Source organism: Triturus cristatus, chromosome 6, assembly GCF_964204655.1.
Source record: "Triturus cristatus chromosome 6, aTriCri1.1, whole genome shotgun sequence".
In the NCBI taxonomy this organism is placed as follows: domain Eukaryota; kingdom Metazoa; phylum Chordata; class Amphibia; order Caudata; family Salamandridae; genus Triturus; species Triturus cristatus.
The window spans coordinates 775,526,001-775,545,365 of NC_140589.1; the positions used below are offsets into that span (position 1 = coordinate 775,526,001).

The following is a 19,365-nucleotide window of genomic DNA, read 5'->3' on the forward strand; positions in this document are numbered from 1 at the left end:
TAGCCGCCATGTAAGCACCGACTAGAAGGTTTTTGCGAGCAGGAATTATCGTAAATGTATTTAACGTAATGTAATAGTACTTTTGATACTCCTTGTAATTTTTTCGCGATTTTATGTAAATATGATGGGGAATCGTAAAGATTTTAATTAATCAAACAATAAAAAAGTGAATTGAATTGAACAGATGTTATTAGTTTAACTCAATATAATGTTTTTGATTTTTTTTCTGCAGCATTTTTACAAGCATCACATATATTGGTTTATTTCCTTGTGTGGAAAACATGAAGCAGAAAGAATGAGGAAACATAAATGTTTGCTTGAGGTAAAGTTTATTTCAAAAATTAATTTTTCGTCCGTGATTCGACTTTGGCCTTACCTTTCCCGTTGCGAAACAGTTGGATTTATCTGGGATGTGCTGCTCATAACCTTCAACGATGTTTTCCAGGATATTTGAGTGCATTGCCTCTAATACAAGTGCATGACCCTTGGCAAGATTTTTATAACTGATACTGATATTTATATAACTCTCAGCATTAGAGATGGTCCACGTGCTTTGGCATAAAAGTGTCAGTACTTATCACTTCAGAGCAAAGGGTACACGCGTGGAAGCAGGGAAGGGTTTGTAAAAGGAAGATAACGAGCGAGAGTGCCGTGCACACCGTTAGGAAACGGTGTCACGAGATTCGATTTGCTTTCGGCTCTTGAAACAATGACGTACTGACATTCGAACCGCGTTGGGCAACAGCCTCTGCGAGCCAGAGTTTTGGCACGTTTTTATATTTTAACTCAGTTCACATCGACTTCTTTCCAAGCAACTGCACGAAAGCAACACAGCAGAGCCTTGTGATCTCCGGTGAGTAACTATGTACACGTTTATACGTAAAATGCATACGTAAAATGCTAGATTAAAACTTAAAATCACGAAGTAGTCTGTTTTAATTTCAGTTTTATTGGTACTATAGGTGTGCATGTGTGGTTCTTAAACTAACGTTTGATTGGGAAACAGGGCCGGACTGGGAAACAAAACCGGCCCTGGCAAAGTGCTCGGCCGGCCCGCCGGGGCTTGGGGGGTGCCGTCGAGCTCTTTGCCAGGGCCGGTTTTCGGCCGATTTTGTTACAGGGGCCGATTTTGCAGCTATGCTGCAAAAACGTCCCTGGTAACAAAAACGGCCCCCAGGGGCCCAAAACCGGCCCCACCCGTGCGGCGCACTGGGGGATTAGCCGGTGCCCGCTACGGCCAGTCCGGCCCTGTTGGGAAACCGAATGTAGCACAGAGGAAGACTTGCATTAAATCAACTGATGTGTTCATGGATGATGTGATGTAATCAACAATTGTTGATAGAGGAGAAGCAGGGAAAACGTATTCCAATTTAAATGTGGAAATCGCTCCAATTTGTGACTGTTGATTGAATGATATTCATCAGAATGTATCTTTAGTCCTAAATAAAGGATGTGGAAATTATTCTGTTCACTTTTAGAAGGCGCTATAAATCCACTTCAATAATACTAAAGCAAATTGTTATTTACCGTAAGAATATATACAATTATGGGAGCATAACGACGAGATATTCCCATACCCGGAATCATTGGTACCACTGGGATTAGTAAATCCACAGGTGTAGAATTACCGCAGTTTTGTGATATATTCCGTAGCAAATCGGGAATTTCAATGGGAATCAGTGTTTTTTTCTCTAACATTTTCTGTGGCAATTCCTCATTTGTGGCATTGAATTGCTTGCACACATTTCGCTGATTGAATGTCCGGGTGAGAGAAACATTGAGGGGCAGCTTTACAAGCCCCCTGCATCACCAGTACATCACTTTTCGTGACGTACTGGTGGCGCAGGGGGCTCCTCCATATTTACAAGGACAGGAAAAGCCACCCTGCGTGACTTTTCTTCTCCTTGAAAATACGTCCCCTTCACACGCAGCATTTGCGTTGAAGGGGCATTCCATGGGTGTTGCTGTGGGTGTTCCCACGCAAAACCCATGGAACAAGACACATCTCCAGATTAACGAAAAATCGTAAATCTGGAGATGCGTCTGAAAGCTACACCACCCTAGAGACGGCATAGCGAGGCGCAACGAGGAGAAATGTTTTCATTTCTCCTTGCTTTTAGGTCTCACCTGACCCAGCGCATGTGCTGGGCTGGCGAGACTTTTTGTGAGGGCTCAAAAAAGTGCTACCATGGCCAGCCTAGAGCTACAGTGCATGTGCGCGGGCGCGCGCTTAGGAGCAGAGGCACCATATGGCAAACCTCGTCCTTCTCATTAAGCGCCCGTGATCACTTTCACTTTCGCACGCGATCACTTTCGCGGCGCCCCTTTGATGTTCTCGTTCAAAGAACATCAAAGAACATGTCGTTGTGTTAATGCTTTGCTGCGCCCGTTTAACTTACAATGTTCTTTCTCTTTCCACAAACTCGATGTTTGTGTTCCTTTATTTTGAGATGCTTTTAGTATTACTGTTTTGTGACTTGACTTAAGGAACATTAAGGAAATGGTACCGTGAAACTGGACAACATTCCCAGTGTTTATTTCTGATCGCAGCGGCTGCTTCATGTCCGTTGCACCATTCAGGGAGTCCTGTTGTTGGTGCTTTCATGAGGACATGATGAGGAAGCTGGACACTTTTGGCACATTCTCTTTAAAAGCACAGCATGTTGGCGACTGGTTAGTCGATTAGACCTATGTAGCGCTTTAGATCTCAAAGCGCTATGGTGGTTGCAGCAGTTATAACTCATGAAATATGGGGTGCGACTCACAAGGAGGGGGCAGGTTTGAGTGCACATTGGCTGCAATCGAACTCTTAAGATGATGGGCTGTGTGTATCCATTATCAGCACTCAGCCTTCGCTAAGTGATCTTGTTTTGTTGTTGTGTCAATGCTTTGCTGCGCCCATTTGACTTACAACATGCTTTCTCTTTCCACAAACTCGATGTTTGTGTTCCATTATTTTGAGATGCTTTTAGTATTACTGTCACACACACAACCACACACACAACCACATGCAAAACCACACACACAACCACACACACACACAACCAACCACACACACAACCACAAACACACAACCACACATACAACCACACACACACACACAACCACACACACACACAACCACACACACACAACCACACACACAACCACGCACACACACAACCACACCCACAACCCCACACACAACAACCACACAACCACACACACACAACCATACACACAACCACACACAACCACACACACACAACCCCACACACAACTACACACACAACCACACACACACACAACCACACACACAACCACAACCACACACACAACCACACACAACCACACACACACATAACCACACACAACCACACACACACATAAACACACACACAACCACACACACAACCACACACACAACCATACACACAACCACACACAACCACACATCCACACACACCCACAACTGAACCCACAACTGCACCCACACTCACAACCACACTCACAACCACACACACAACCACACACACAACCACACACACACAACCACACACACAACCACACCCACAACCACACACTCACAACCACACACACAACCACACACAACCACACAACCACACAACCACACAACCACACACACAACCACACACACACAACCACACACACAACCACACCCACAACCACACACTCACAACCACACACACACAACCACACACACAACCACACACAACCACACAACCACACAACCACACACATAACCACACACACATAACCACACACACATAACCACACACACAACCACACACACACAACCCCACACACACAACCACACACACAACCACACACAACCACACATCCACACACACCCACAACTCAACCCACACCTACAACCGCACCCACACCCACAACCACACACAAAACCACACACACACAACCACACACACACACAACCACACCCACACAACCACACACACAACCACACACACACACACACACACACACACAACCACACACACACAACCACACACACACACAACCACACACACACACACAACCACGCACATAGCCACACACAACCACACACACAACCACACCAAGCATTGGCATAGACAATAGGTCTCGCCTTTGGGACCTTATAAGTGTTTAGCCATGCAACAGTTGATGTGGTTGCACCAAGGATATTGTGCTGCATAACTAAATACTTAGAAGGTCCCAAAAGCGAGACCTATTGGCTATGCCAATGCTTGTTTCCTCATTCAATGCGTGCTGCATTCTACAGCACACATTGAACGAGGAAAATGCCTGTAGTGATTGCTTTTGTGCAGGAAGGTGCCCCTTCCTGCACAAAAACAATCTCCCCACAACGCAGGCATTCTTGCACCATTGTGCAAGGGTGCCAGCGCATGTCTGCAGTTTGTGTGCCAGCGCAGGGGAAACACAGTGATGCAACATATTCTTGTAGATATGTCGCATCCCTGTGCTTCGGAAGTGCCGCAGCATGGCTCAGCCAAATGGCTTGCGGTGCCACGCTGCAGCACTTCCTTGTAGGTCTGCCCCTGAGAGTGCAGTTTTGACATGTTAATTGTATTTGGCCAAAGCATGATTACTTACCCACTCAGCCTGAGGGACTTATTGTTCAACAAACTGCAGTTGTAATGAAGCATTATTATCAGCCCTGAGGGAAATAAAGGTGTTAAGGGTTTCAATCCCGATTTATAGGTCTGAGCAGCAGACAACACGAGTGATGTCCTTTAACCACCTTTATGGCCCGTAGGAAATGGGTTAAAATGCTATTAGAACATTCCAACCACTAGGGGTTTAAATGTTCTAAATTCAAACGGAAGATTGATAAATACAATTGGTTTCGGCTATTTGATTTATAATAGTGTTTTTTTCCTACAGTTTAGCTTGGTGAGCTGTTGAACAATATAAATTAAAGAAACCGTAAATGCCAACTAGATTAGTTACTTACTTGTACACCTTAAACAAACTTTGGGCACCACAAGGGATTCTAAAGTGCTAAGAAATTGCCAAGACAATACAATAATGCTAACATCACAATATCACTAAGGCACAGAGTTTTTTCAACTTCAGCAAAAAACAAAAAAGAACCCACAGGCATGCACAGGCAGTAATTAAACAAGTTCTTCAACACATCTGTAGTATAGCATGTATCCCCCATAAATACAATAGTCCGAGCAATATCTTGAAAGTCGGGCTTCCTACACACATAATCTTGAACACAGAGCTTCTGTTGTGGGCAAGTATGTAGAAAACCCAGCTGGTGACAGAAACCTACAGCTGATATGGAAGCCCGTGTGTATAGATTAGCTAGATAATGCATACATTAAAACACCAGAACAGCTTTCTGTGTCCATCAGCAGCAGCTGGTACCTGTTAGCAGCAGCAGGGCGGAGTGGTGGGAAGGGTCGGGGGGTAAAATAGGTAAAACAAATCACTTACCTCTCAGCCAACCTGCTGGCTGTCCGCTGCCCCTCCTACGTCCTCTTCCTGGCTTCTTGGGGAAGGCAGACAGGAAGCAGGACGCACCAGGTATCCCAGGTTCCCTGCAGCCAATCACAACGCTGCAATGCAGCATTGTGATTGGTCTGCGCTCAGCCAAACACTGGAGGGGCGGGCATGTTCTCCACGCAGGCTGTAATGCAGCCTGCATGGAGAACATGGTATGTATGCATGACTGTTTTGGGCGGCCCTAGCGGGCCAGCCAACCTCTCATGCTCAAATAGGGAGTGCAAACCACTCATCCCCCTGCTCTGAGAGCATTCCTGCCCCACAAAGACTCCGCAATTGGGGAAACTACATGATAATAACCTCAGGTTATTATCATTTTAGTTTTCCTTTTTTTACACTGCAAAAAGCAGTGGGGCGATGCTCCTCCACCTTAGCGGAAGAGCCGCCACTGGTGTACATGTACAAAATGTCCTTGCAGTGAATGGCGCTTTGCTTATAGCAGTGGCTGGGTTTTTCTTAACATTAATATACAAAACTAGAAAAAGTGTGCACCTGAAGGCACTGTAATGAGATACGGCCAGTCAGCCTTTTCTTTAGAGCCCAGTATGCAAGAATTGAGCGTGAAATCTTCCCCAACAGATTGCTGTCTCTTTGAGACATCTGAAAAAGGGGCAAGCAAGAATGCTGGATGGGGATGCGAGGTGGGTGGGAGTCAAGCAAAACACAGGAGAGAGGGACAAACATCAACAAGCATGCAACAATGGGATAGCAAGGATGGGAGAATAACATTAGGGGAAGCAACATCAGGGAAACAATAACAGGGCAACAGCAACGTGCAGAGCAAAGAGGGAAACAGGCTGCAAGCACATGCACTCTTAACCCCTTCAGTGCCCATGACGAGCTGGACTCGTCATGGGCTGCGGTGGCGCTGTGCCCATGACGAGTCCAGCTCGTCATGAACTCCGCCCGCTAATGGAAGGCGCGGCACTGGGCGGGGAAAGGGGCGGGCATGCAAGGGGTTAAGGAGTGTAGAATTAAAATGTAAACAAGTTTTCAGCGGAGTCGGAGCACTATTGAAGTTGTTGGAGTGGGGGCAGACTAGGTATGTTAATGTCGAGTTGATCTTACTGGTGCACGAACAGACACACAAAATTCTACACTTGCATCATTACTATGAGTGGTACAACTCTTTCTCCGGAGAGTCATAGCATTAAACTGTACATCAATATGTTTCACAGTTAACGGTATAACAGATGCAAGACATGGATAGGACACGCTCCTAAGAATCAATAAATACATGGCTTATTCATGGTTCTAGATTCTGCTAGTTTTAATTCCTGATTCTTTTTCATGAAAACATCTATGTCCTCCACCCCCATATCAAAAGATCAGAGATATTAGCAATGAGCCAAAGAAAATCTAGGGCTCCTAATGTGTATGTAGTATCCTGAGCATGGACCCCCTATGTCGGGAGCTAGTGAAGAAGATTGCTGGGACCGGCCTAAATTACAAAGGCTTCTCTGCCTGGTCAAGGGGCAGAAAAAAAGAGATTGAAAGACTTCAATCTGAATTGCAAAAGAGGTCCACCGATAGGTTCTTATTTCAAACCTGGAACATGAAAAGACTGACACAGATAACCTTAAACCTATCCATAGCGTCCAGAGATTAAACATGGCCTAAAAGGATGGTTTCTGGGATTAGTAATCCCGCAGAAAATGAAATTATTTTTAATGATCCTGGGCCAAAATTTTCCCAGAAATCCAAGCCCAAATCAAGAACAAACCAGCCAGTAACTCATTAAAAATATCCAAAACAGAAGTAACATCCTGAAAACTCTGGCAATCCTCCCAGTAAGAGCCCCAACTACATTTACAAATTTAAGCATAGCAGCACCCCTCTTTTTTCATTGAAATTAAGTTATTCTCTAAATTGAGGAGATGTGTGACCCCCATCCCCCCAAACATGAAATGAGATTGTAAAAGATGAAAGTTAGATCAGGAATCTTATTAGGAATATACTGGCACATGCATCAACAATGCCATTTGCGATTCCTTATTAGCGAAAAATAAGGATTCGCTAATAAGGAATAGCAAAAGGCTATGCATGTAGGAATCGCTATTCAAATAGCGATTCCTTAACTTTCCTTAATTGCGACTAGCAAATTGCGAGTAGCAATTAAGGAATGCCGTCCCATTCATTCCTATGGGCCTCCTGGCCCATAGGAATGAATTGTAGATTGCATGAGCAATTTGCGAGTACCAGTAGGTACTCGCAAATTGCTCATGCAATTTCAAGGGTGCAAGGGTGTCAAAATGACACCCTATTGCACCCCTGAAATTGATATGTGCACATATGTTGCACACACACATGCTCTAAGGGCATGTGTGTGCGCAACATGACACTTTGAAAAATGCACAAAAGTGCATTTTTCAAAGTATTTGCAAATTACCATGAAGTTCAACTTCATTGTAATTTGCTCCCCCTATTAGCGAAATCGCTAATTTTTTAACTTTAATGCATTGCATTTAAGGAATCTCAATTTGAGATTCCTTAAATGCAATCGCAATTTAAGGAATCGCTATTTAAAGATTCCTTAAATTGCGATTTTTGCATTTGGGATGATGCATCCCAAATGCAAAAATACCGGGAGCAAAGGGTCAGATTCTGAGAATCTGCCCGTTTGCGACCGGTTTTTGTGTTGATGCATGTGGGCCTATGATAGGTATCACAGAATCCATTCTTGAAGAAATCCCACACCTAAGAATAATGTTTGATGTTGCCTCCTAAAGGAAAACCATCCCTTCTCCTGGATAGTTTTGTTACTGCTGGAGTTTTATAGTTATAAGCTAATAAAACTCCCTTCTCCTAAAAGAATGAATTATCGATCTAGAACATTTATATGCGGTTTTGGTCTCGTTATTGCTCGGTGTGTTTATACGAGCCGCCATTATAAGCAATGGAATGACATATGATAGTATTCCACACATTGGTTTAACAGAGTTGCATATACTGTGCAACAATTCCATGATTATCATACACTTTTGTGCTTTCTTATGCACCAAAGGTCTGAGGCTTTTTTTAATAAACAAACTTCAGTTTGACACTTTCTGCCCAGCAAGTGCTCACTCTTTTTCTTTGTGTCCGGTATGATTCTGTGGATGTCTATGGCATGTAAACGTACTCAGCTTTGATACTTTCACTCATTGCTATATTATTTTAAAAAAAACACCATTCCCACAAAGCCCCACTCTGAAGACGCCTCCAAAGAAGCTGGCTCCCTTTAAATATATAGATACAGAGGCAAACAAACTTGTGACACATGGAAGACAAGAACACATTTTCAGGTAATGCAAAAATTAAGAACAAGCACTGAAATTGTGCTTTTCTCAAATTGTGCCGCAGTTAAGTTGTTGGGTGTCATTCACAAAACATAATAAGGTCATAAGTCTCTACCTTACAAACACAAATGGATGGCTTTCCCAGTGCAACCTCTTCAAACAAGCTTCTGTCTGTGTATCCCTCTGGCGAGCAGTCTGCCGAACACTGACTTTCAGGGACCCTTCCAAGTAACAGAACGAGTTTAAGAGCCACAGCGTCACACATGGCGGCCACTCTTATACATAACACACTTCTATTACAAAAAAGGCCCAGGCCTCGAATAACGCTCTTAAACAGAAAGTTAATAGGCATCAGAAGCTTATGGGTAAAAGTGTGAACTATCCAGAACTTAACCGTTTTCGTCCTAACCATGGCACAAGCTGTCACCGTAGTAAACTCTGAAACCTCTGCACGTCAAGAGATTAGAAGAAATAGCTTCTCTTTGAGAACCTGACCGCGTGCCAACAATGTCATAAAGTGAAGGCATTTTCAAAGTCCTATAGTACCTAATGCTAATCTCCCTCTAACGAAATACTTTCTTTGTCATTTAGATTACGTCACCTTCTTGTTCCCCGTGCACAATGACTTTCATTATAGACCCTGGAATGTTGAAACACATTGGCCTGCAATACTATCCCCGCGGGAATCGTCATTCCATTGTTAAACCAGGGGCGCCCAGATTAGGATCCTGAATTTTGTGCTAGTTACAACATCATCAGAATGTTTTTAAACAAGATTTTTGACAGGAATTACTGAAACTCTTAGAGAAAAACACAGCTTTCTAAGCTTGTGCATCTTGGAACGGAATGGTATGATGAGGTTATTCCGCATTCTACGGTGCAGAGATGGGAACAGATGAACTACACCACACTCAGTAAATACTGCCGTAGAGACATTTTTGGGCATGGGCTAAGTGGGTTCTGGCCCATGGCCCCAGCCTTTCAGGGGCCCCTTACCGTGGCGTAGCTAGGGGAAGGGGCAGGGCGGCCTCCCCCGCTATCACCTGCCATCTCGGGCGGCAACAGCAAGCACATCCCCCCACTCCCTGCTCCTCAATGCGTTTGCCCCCCTAATGCTCGCCAGAATCCCCCCGCTCTTTACTGCAGCCGCCACGGGGCTGTAACTCGGGTGCCCATAGGGCTAGCTACGCCACTGGCCCCTTATAGAGCCCGTTCTGGTTGGTCCGAAGAGAGTATTGCCCTGATGACCTTTGATAATTCCTAAACAGATTGTTTTAAATACTGTTTTCCTTTCATTTATTTTAAATGTGTGAGAGGAGTCAGAGCCTATTACGGACATTTTGCAGAGAAATGTTGTATTTATGTCTCATGCAACATCCATAAAAAAAGGTTCTTTTAGATCAAAACAGGATCTCACAGATGAGAAATGGGAGGGGGGGATCAGAGAGATTATTTGCAGTAATATTAATGAGTTGCTGATGTGTTACAATATTGAAAACACACGTCCCTATCCCTGAATATTAGATGCAAACATAATTAGAATTTTGACCACAGTCCCTGAGCACTGTCATCGACCTGGCCAAAGAGGGCATGAAAGAGCTGAACCTGGATCTTAAATTCAGAACTTTTCTTACCAGGGCCCCCAGCAGTACGTTTGGCCCAGGGCCCCCAAAATCCTTAAGATGTCCCTGAATACTGGCAGTGTTGATACTTATTGTATGTATATACAAAACCCATGCAACAGTTGTAACAACCGCCGTTGTTAATGGAGATCGGATTAACCCCTTCGCTGCGGCGGGAATTCCGCCGCAGCGCTGGGGGGTGTGGGGGGGCAGCGCGGTGATGCTGTGCTCATGACGGAGCCACTCCGTCATGAGCCACGGTGGAGCTGTGCTTATGACGGAGTGGTTCCGTCATGACTCCGCCCAGTTGCATTGTCCCCCCGCACAGGCGGGGAAACAGCGCCGCATGGGCGGAGCGGCCGCCAACGGTCGCGGCATGACGGAACCGCTCCGTCATGAGCACACGGCAACCGTGGCTCATGACGGAGTGGTTCCGTCATGAGCGGAGAAGGGGTTAAATAAAAAAAACAAGAGTCTCTGCTGTGGATATTTAACCAGCTGAGCTAGGTTACTAGCTTTTGAAAAGACCGGTAAATTAGAGCAATATGATGGTGCAGAACAGTTAGCGTCGGAAGGCAAAATGGGGGATGACGGCCGGTAAACAGAGGGCTGAAAAAAACAATAAGTGCATGCAGCCAAGGCGCACACTAGAGAGAAAAAACAATAGGACACTGACCTTTGTTGGCAATAAGTGATTAGTCTCTACAGGAGCACCGTCTGCTTCACGAACGAAAAAGCGAGGGCAAGAATTCTCCCAGTCGTGGTCTATTCACACAGCAGCTCAGAGATCATTTGGGACCAGTTTGAAATGTGTGCCATATGAAAAAAGTGCTGTGAAGGTAAAACATTGAAAAAAGTTCCTCCACAAAAGTGCAATAAAACAGTACTTGGGCCTTGGGAACTGACAAGAGAAATACAGGAGGAGCACACAGAAAATAGTGCGCTACAGGCTATAGAAATGGTGAGAATGTAAGTGGCAAGCATACTAACCAATGAAAAGCAAGGGGGCATAATCCAAGCTCCTATTAAGATTTATATAGAGTTCAATAGTGTTCACATGCACAGTGCAAGCAGGCGAAACCAAAAAAATGTGCAAATGTGAATGTGCACTATCAAAAATGAATGATGGTACAAATCTAAGAAGGTATTAAGAATTAATGGGTGATCATGCTAATTTGGCAATGCAGCCTAAAATTTTATGCGATGATGTAAATGTTGGCCATCACTCAAGATATCTGATTGTAAACCTGAACATTGATTTACAGATTAAAATGTGATGATGTAAACTGTAATATGCTTAATTGTTACCAGGCAATGGTGAACAATTAAACATACCCTAAATATTCAGTTAGGGTTTATAAGCGATTTTGCATCTCTGATTATGTCCAATGGTAGTATTCATTGACATTTTGGTGGCATGCTTTGCATGGTGCTGCCCACTGGTGGTGTAATGCTTGCACTGGCACAATGGTGGTAATTCTTTATATACTGTGGGCAATGGTTTTAGCTCCAGTGTAATACTTGTACTGGAATAATACTGGCATCTGTTAGCATTTTTACAACATAAATATCACTGTTGTCTGGGGCCTCTGGGGCTTTTTTACAAGCCCCTTGTCCTGCTGGTGCGTCACTTTTAATATGGGAGCTACCGGTGGTGCAAGGGGCTTGTAAATAAGACCCTCAGTCTGTAAGTTTGGTGTAACATTAATGCACTCCTCTATGTGCTATTAACCCAATCACAGCCAGACTGGGAACTGAAACCAGTCGTGGAAGTTCGCTCAATCGGCGCTATCGAGGGGAATAAAGGGGTGGGGGAGGGGTGGGAGTATGTGCTACTGAGAATCTCCGTTCTAGGTTTCTGGAGTCAATCACAAGCACCATTGCTGCTTTTGTTACAAGGGACTGATATCACAGCACTGCTGTAAAACAGGCCCTTAGTAACAAAACCGGCCCCCACACGGGGCCAAACCAGCCGCCCACCCTTCCAGCCCATCCTGCAAACGCCCAGTGCCCGCTATGGCCAGTCTGGCCCTGAATCCAGTCATCCAGTCATGTGCTCACTCATTCATTATGGGTCTCAACAGCTGGTAAATATTCTCTGTGCATCAGGTAAGGATTTCCTCCTGAGGAAAAGAACTTTGTGCAGAAATATCAGACCTACCTGTCGATTGGTTGCGATGCGTGGTGTTTTATAAAGTAAAAATAGGCAAAGTATTCTTGGGTTATCTGTTCTGACAAGTAGATATTCTTCCCAATCCAAGTCAAGTGAACTTTATTTCGGAGAAAAAATCTCCATAAAAGATACATAAGTTAAAAAAACATTTAAAAACATACATTAAGTGATTAAAAAATGATTAAAATACGTACAGGATAAAAACACCAGGACATCTATATGTCCGCTAGTTACAGCAATCATATACAATTTAACCCAGTACAAGTATAATCAGGTAAGCATTTTCAGGTACCGTCTTCTCGTATGCCAGAAACCCCCCAGAAATTTGGCCACAGCAAACACAATATGAGCAGCCATTTCACTCTTGAGAATTCTGAAGGCTTCATGACACCTAATAAATCCCAAATTCCTACAAATGGGAATGATCCCAATCCAATATTTCCTCATTTGCCACCTATTCAACATAGAAAATGATGATATGATGTTTCGGTTTTCTTGATTATTTTCTACTACTGCAACAAAATATCAGGATATATCTTAGCTGCCACAAACCTGTCTCGTGCATACATATCTCTCAGCCATAATACAATGTTTCCACCTTCTTCAGAAGGCTTGATATCACATCCTTCATCTCCCAGAATCCAGGCAGCTACCGCTTGTGCTATTGTTAGGGTACCACCATGCTGAACCTTTCGCGTCAGAGTTTCTTAAAACCTTTTTTTCTAAGTCATGAAAAGTATCAATATTACTTCAAAGTATTTGAGGTACAACATTTCATTTGGGCATGAAACCACTTTTACATTTAGCATCTCACAATCTCACCTGAAGTGTCTCTAAAGACTCGGATGCATCTTATAGAGATATTAATATCTCTGTGACAGTTTCATCAGTCACCTATAGTTTCGAAGGCTCCAATTCAACACTGAGTGCAACATCCTTTGATATTGAAAACATAAAATACTTTATAAATGTCAGCTTTCTGATAAGTCTAAAGACACGCATATATGTTTTCACGCATTCAAATGACTTTTCAGGGCAATAACAAAGACTATATCTAACAACTGAATTTCTCTGTCAGATAATACACGAAGAATCAGATATATTATTATTTCTTTGCTAGAATGTTTCATATTTCATTTTTGGTGAATTTTTTGTACCAGATTTGTCTTGCAGCAGGCGTTCTGCTTCTTCTTGTATTGTGATTCCTGTTTTCTTCTCTGCTCTCATAATGTTCTTTTGTATCCCTGCGGCCTGGCCCTGCACATAACCTGCCACCAGCAGCCAACCCCTAATCTTCAGAAGGAGTTGGAAGCAGGTCAATTGGGTACACGTCAATGTTGCCATGTTTTAAGGAAGCACTTTAGCACTGGTTAGCGGGAAAAGAGGAGGAGGAAGGAAAAAAGGTTGCGGTGACCCTTTAGAGAGTGTCATTTTCCAACACCATCCCACTATGAAGGTGGCGTTAAGTAATGTCGCTATCCAGTCCCTCATCTCCTCCAACCCTGTTTTCTGTAGGTTGGGAGATACCAGAAGGGCACCAACACTTCCTCTCCATTCCACGCACCTCTGACCCCCACTAAACAGCCTTTTGGGTCCGTCTATGTCTGTGTCACTTGTAGCAGTGGGGACCTACAGACCAAGATGCCTTTCCCCTCGACCCTGTGGACAAATCAGCTTGTGCAAACATTTTAATTTTACCCCTTCCCAGAAAGCCACAATGTTTGCCTGCCAGGTGGGTCTCTTGTAGGAGGATTAAGTCCGGGGAATGGCAAGCCAGGTATCTAAACACCACCCCCTGTTTCATTTAGTCCCTCACACCATTCATGTTCCAGGAGAGGACCCTAAGAGAGGTGCCCTTCCCTGTGCCAATGAGAGTTCCTTGTACCGTCCCTGAGGGGTAGGCAGCACCTACCCTGCCATACCCACCTCTCTCTGTAGTACCGTTTGAAGCCCCCACCTATCTTCCCCCATCCTAGCATCCCCTGCTGCATGTTTAGAACAACCCGCCCCCTAATGCTTGAGATATCTGTCACCCCTCCATACATATTGATACGTTACTGACTGCTGCTAGATGGGTCGGGTGTGGTGTGGGTGGGGGGTTTGCCCGTGGGTGGAATCTATGACCGAAAAATCCAGAGTCACTTCCCCTCACCCTATCCTGGCGACAGATGTGCACCGCCGTTGGACATGCCCCTCACACCAGGGTCCCATCAGGTAATTTCATCTGCTGTCATCGGGGTGACTGCAGGTGCCCTCGGGTCCTCCACATCCTCTTCCAACATGGTAGAGCCTATATCTGAGGAGTCCAACTCCCCGTCTTAGGGAGTTGAATTATTCCTGAATTCCCCTGGCCTTGATCTGTTGCACCTCCCATACGATGCGGGCTCTCTCAAATTACCCCTGGTCCTTGCTGGAAGTTGTTGTGCTGTGTCAGTGCTCCCAGTGTTTTTTTCTTTCGTTTCACCATCCTAGGTGGCTGAATCCCCACAGTCAGGCTGTACAGGGTGTCACCCCTTTCTCTTTCCAATCCCACACTGCTTCCAGGGAGATTCCCCTCTATGGTGAGTGGAGGCATTTTGCATATCGCATATGCATATTGAGTTGAAACAGGAAGGTTTAATGCAGTCATTGCACGCATTGGTGTAGACCGAGTATATACTGACCTGACTACCATCAACTGGACAGGGCCCATAGGAGCGTCCGTTTGATGGATATTGTCTTTTTCCCTGTAGTTTAGCAGTCTTGCCACCCCAGATTACAGTGGGCCACCCGCTATCGTTGGGCATCCGACTACCCTGTGTGCTCGTTCTACTGTATAAAGTATAGATGCCTTGCCTCCAACACCATGGAAAACAGCCACTGTTCCAAGAAAATCTCTGCACTGGGGCCTTCCGCTTTTTCTGGTAGATTGATTATACAAATGTTGTTTCTCTGCGATTGGCCCTCCACATAATCCAATTTGGCCTCCAGGAGTTGATTGCTTGTTGCAGTTTGCAGATCGACACAGTTTGCTACGTGTTTGCAGGGCAAAGCTGTGCAATAGTGGATTCCATGTCGGCTACTCTTTCGGCAAGTTTCTTGTGGTCAAAATGCAGCAAAACTACATCTTGTACCACCGATTCAAGTTTACACTCTGACCAGTAATCAGGGGCTCAAGTACTTTTTGACATGCAATGGTTTTGGGGGGTTTGGGCACACCCTCCTCTTGTTACAGAGACTGTGGGGGGTGATGGGAGTCTCGGTCTCCCCTCCCGAGACAGGTGTCATCATTATATATCTTAAAACCGTTGCAGGCTTCACTGTAGTTGCTCTTTTGGCAGGGGATGGCCAGTGGTATGTCTTTTCCAGACTCTGCAGAGTGCATAGTATCCTTCCTCTTGGTGGCCCCAATTGTGGACCGTCTCCGGCTCCCGCCCCAGTCTTTGTGTCCTCACTCCTAAATGGACAAATGTGCAGGTCAAATTGCGGCCTGGGTTTCTGGCACCCGGCTGACCACTGCTGACATCGTCCATTGCGGGTCCTTTACCTGGAACCAGTAGGTTCTTCTGGTCCCTCATGTTGTAAGGAGGTGGTCTTCTTGGTAGCATTGAGGGAATATCCCTTGTCTTATGGGGATGGTGGCATTTGGGAAGCCCCAATGTCCAGGACAGCACCTCACCTCTGGTGTTCTGTTGCATGGTGCTCCATGCAGTCTGAGCATCTCAGCTCTTTGGGACTGCATACAAGCATGAGCCTTGGGCACTCTTGGGCCCTTTCCAAGGTCACCTGCAGCGTATATTTTCACTTGCTTTAGTAGCTGATGGGGTTTGGTGTCTCTTGATCACACCGGGCTGATCTGGCAGAGATGATCCCACAGGGTCCCTTTCCCATCAGCAGCTTGCCCTCCACAAAGTCGGAAGGCCCCAGCGTAGCTGCGCTTGGTGGCCAACACTGCCAAGTCAGGTCCAGCCTCCACCACTGTGTCAAGCCATCCAGGGGGCCACCATCTTGCTTGGCGCAGCAGGGTCCCATCCACCCCTACTCAGCACCTCGCCATTCTGGGGTCAGTAGAACCCTCAATTCTCCAGGGTTCTCTTCTTACAGAGGTTTCTGAACATAGACGGTGTTGCGCTATGCTCCCAGGATATTTTCGTCCAAAGACCTAGCCGTAACGTGGCTTAGATTTACACATCCGGCTCTTCCATGGTCAGGGACACGCCCCCATCTTGTGCTTATCTTTGCACACAGCTTGCAAAAAGGAGTCCTGTAAGTCCCTTTTCTAAAACTATCCTATTATTGTAAGATACTCTTTGAATAACCAAACAAAAGTCTTTGCTGGGTGTATTCTCATTGACAACTATTTTGTCTTTATCTTTCAGCTCCTTGAATTATGGCTCAGGAAGTAGATAAGCCATCTATTGACAAACTATTTGTGCACAGAGGAATACATTTTGTGGAAGGGATGATTACACCTGAACAAATAGACGCCTTTGAACACTTTCCAATCAGGGACTCTGATGTATTTTTAGCCACATATCCAAAATCTGGTAAGACCAAATTTCCTTGGTTGTTTATTGTTACAAATATTCAGAAGTTTATCTAAATCATCTTTCCTTTGTTGTTCGGAAGCCATGCTGTCAGCCCCACCTACAGCACAATATATGTTAGAAAATCAAGGAGCTCGTAATCACTTTTATGCAGCGCATGCAAATATAATGTAATCAAAAAAGCTATTAGGCAGACGTGAAAGCTTCTGGCATTTATGAAATGTTAAAGGCCCTTCTCTTCTAGGACTATTGGCAATTGTGAAATGGAGAGCTGCCAAACGTTTCGAGTGCTTATGTGTCACACTTTGAGTAACACATTTCGTGGCCCAACCGAAGTTCAATTCATGTAATGAGATAAATTAGCCATGAACCTCCAATGCGAATTTGGCAATCTAGAAAGAACTTTACAACAGCTACATCGCTCATGAAGAATGAATGCAACTTTACTAGCCTACTGTTCTTTTCTAACAATATCACCTTGAAAATATCTGTGGCATCATCATCGATATTTTGCAGGTCATGAAAGGAGAACTTTTTTATTTTAATCCAGAATTTACTAAAAAAGGAACGCGACACGATGCAGCAAATTAATTTGCTGCACACATTATGTGAAAGAGCGAGTGCAGAATATCTTCATATCTACTAAGAAGTGGCACTGTTTTCCTCTCTCCCTGCGCTGGTGCGGTTTTGGCTGCCATGCCCCAACGCACATACCCCTGCGCCATAGTGCAACAGTGTGTGTGTTCTGTCATGAACAATTTTTGTTTCGGGAGGGGACACTCTTAAAACTTTTCCTGCTTTGTATGTGTGCTGTACATTGCATCACAGATGTGTTAGAGTTTTTGGGAACTGAAAAATAAGCATTACTTTAGGGATGCTTCAATTAGCATAACTAGGTGGCTGCATTGACAATCATTATGCAAATGCATAAGAGAAGACTGTGTTTGTTTTAAGTGTACTACTGTTCTACATGTATTTCTCTCTTTCAGAACATGAACAAAATATAACTTCAACCATGGGCTCTGTGTATACAATATTTAATATTTTTCCTTCCAGAGAAAAGGGAGGGATGTTCCTAATGTCAAACGTTTTTAAGGCTACACAGCCAAGTTGCACAGCAGTTAAAACAATGATTGTATTCCTGTGCTTCATAAGCATGAGTTCATATCCCTAATTATGTACAGCTTTAACCAATAAGATCCATTAGGAAATGGGAGTTTCAGTGGGCGTTTGTAAACTAATCAGTCAGTCAAAATATGTTTATTCGAGGATTAACTTAATGAACAATTGACATAAAAAGTCTCTACCATTACAATATTCATGTCAATATAATACAATTCATTAATATAATACAAAAGCATCATATATATACAATAGGCAAAAAAAATAAAAATGCCATAATTGTTTTTAAAAAAATCACTGAAGCAACGTGTCATCCTTTTGTGTCATGCAGATGTTAAGAACCAAGCTATGCTAAAAACAATTGCCCTTCCTGTGACTGTAGTTAAAATTCTGAGGCAATCCTTGCAGGAAGCTGACTCTGTATATACTATACCAAAATAAGGTATAGTGTGCACAGAGTCCAGTGGAACCCCAAAGGTAGGCAGAGGTAAAAGTAGACAGCACCTTACTCTCTATTGGTGGTAGTGTGGGAGAGCAGTAAGGCTTTATCTGTGGGTAGTGTTAAGCAATTATTGTAAACACTCAATCAGCAAATGATTGCACACACTCCAAGACTGAACTCAGACCAATTTGTCTTGTATAAAAATATTATGAAGTTATTTTACTTCTAGAACCAAGCCAAGCCTGGCACAGGTAAGTGAAATAAATGCTTTGCAAAATCTTGTGCAGTGTTTTACAATTGAATGCAGGTTCAAATGCACTTGATCGAAATACAGGTAAGTCAAAATGTCGAAATTACTTTTCAGATTACTTTTTAAGTTACTTCTTCTGCTCGGTGTCATATGCTTAGATATCACACTCGGACATTTCCTAGAGAAAAGGTAAGTAAAATCAGTTTTGTAGAGTTTTAGTTTTTCAGGTTTTCATGCAAATCAACTGCACACAGAACATTTTTCAAGGAAAAACAGTCAATATATTCCTATGGAGAGAAATGAAGTTAGCAATTAACAGGTAAGTACTCGGTCTTTGGGTCTGTGTTTCTGGGGTTAGATCAAGGGTTCCCCCAGGTTTAAGGACACCCTCAGCGGCACTAGGGAGGCCGGGTGCAGAGTCCTGAGGCCCAATGT

General features: G+C 44.1%; 1 protein-coding gene across 1 annotated transcript in view; it reads left to right on the top strand.

Moving 5' to 3' along the window:
- The first annotated feature begins 788 nt into the window (after positions 1–788).
- The window catches only part of LOC146817855 (amine sulfotransferase-like), a 320,350-nt gene continuing 301,773 nt past the window's right edge, over positions 789–19,365 (top strand). Inside the window, exons 1-2 of the mRNA XM_085611338.1 lie at positions 789–853; positions 16,949–17,116. Of these exons, the coding sequence (XP_085467464.1) occupies positions 16,960–17,116 (157 nt within the window). The 5' untranslated portion in view covers positions 789–853; positions 16,949–16,959. The remainder of the gene's footprint in view (positions 854–16,948; positions 17,117–19,365) is intronic.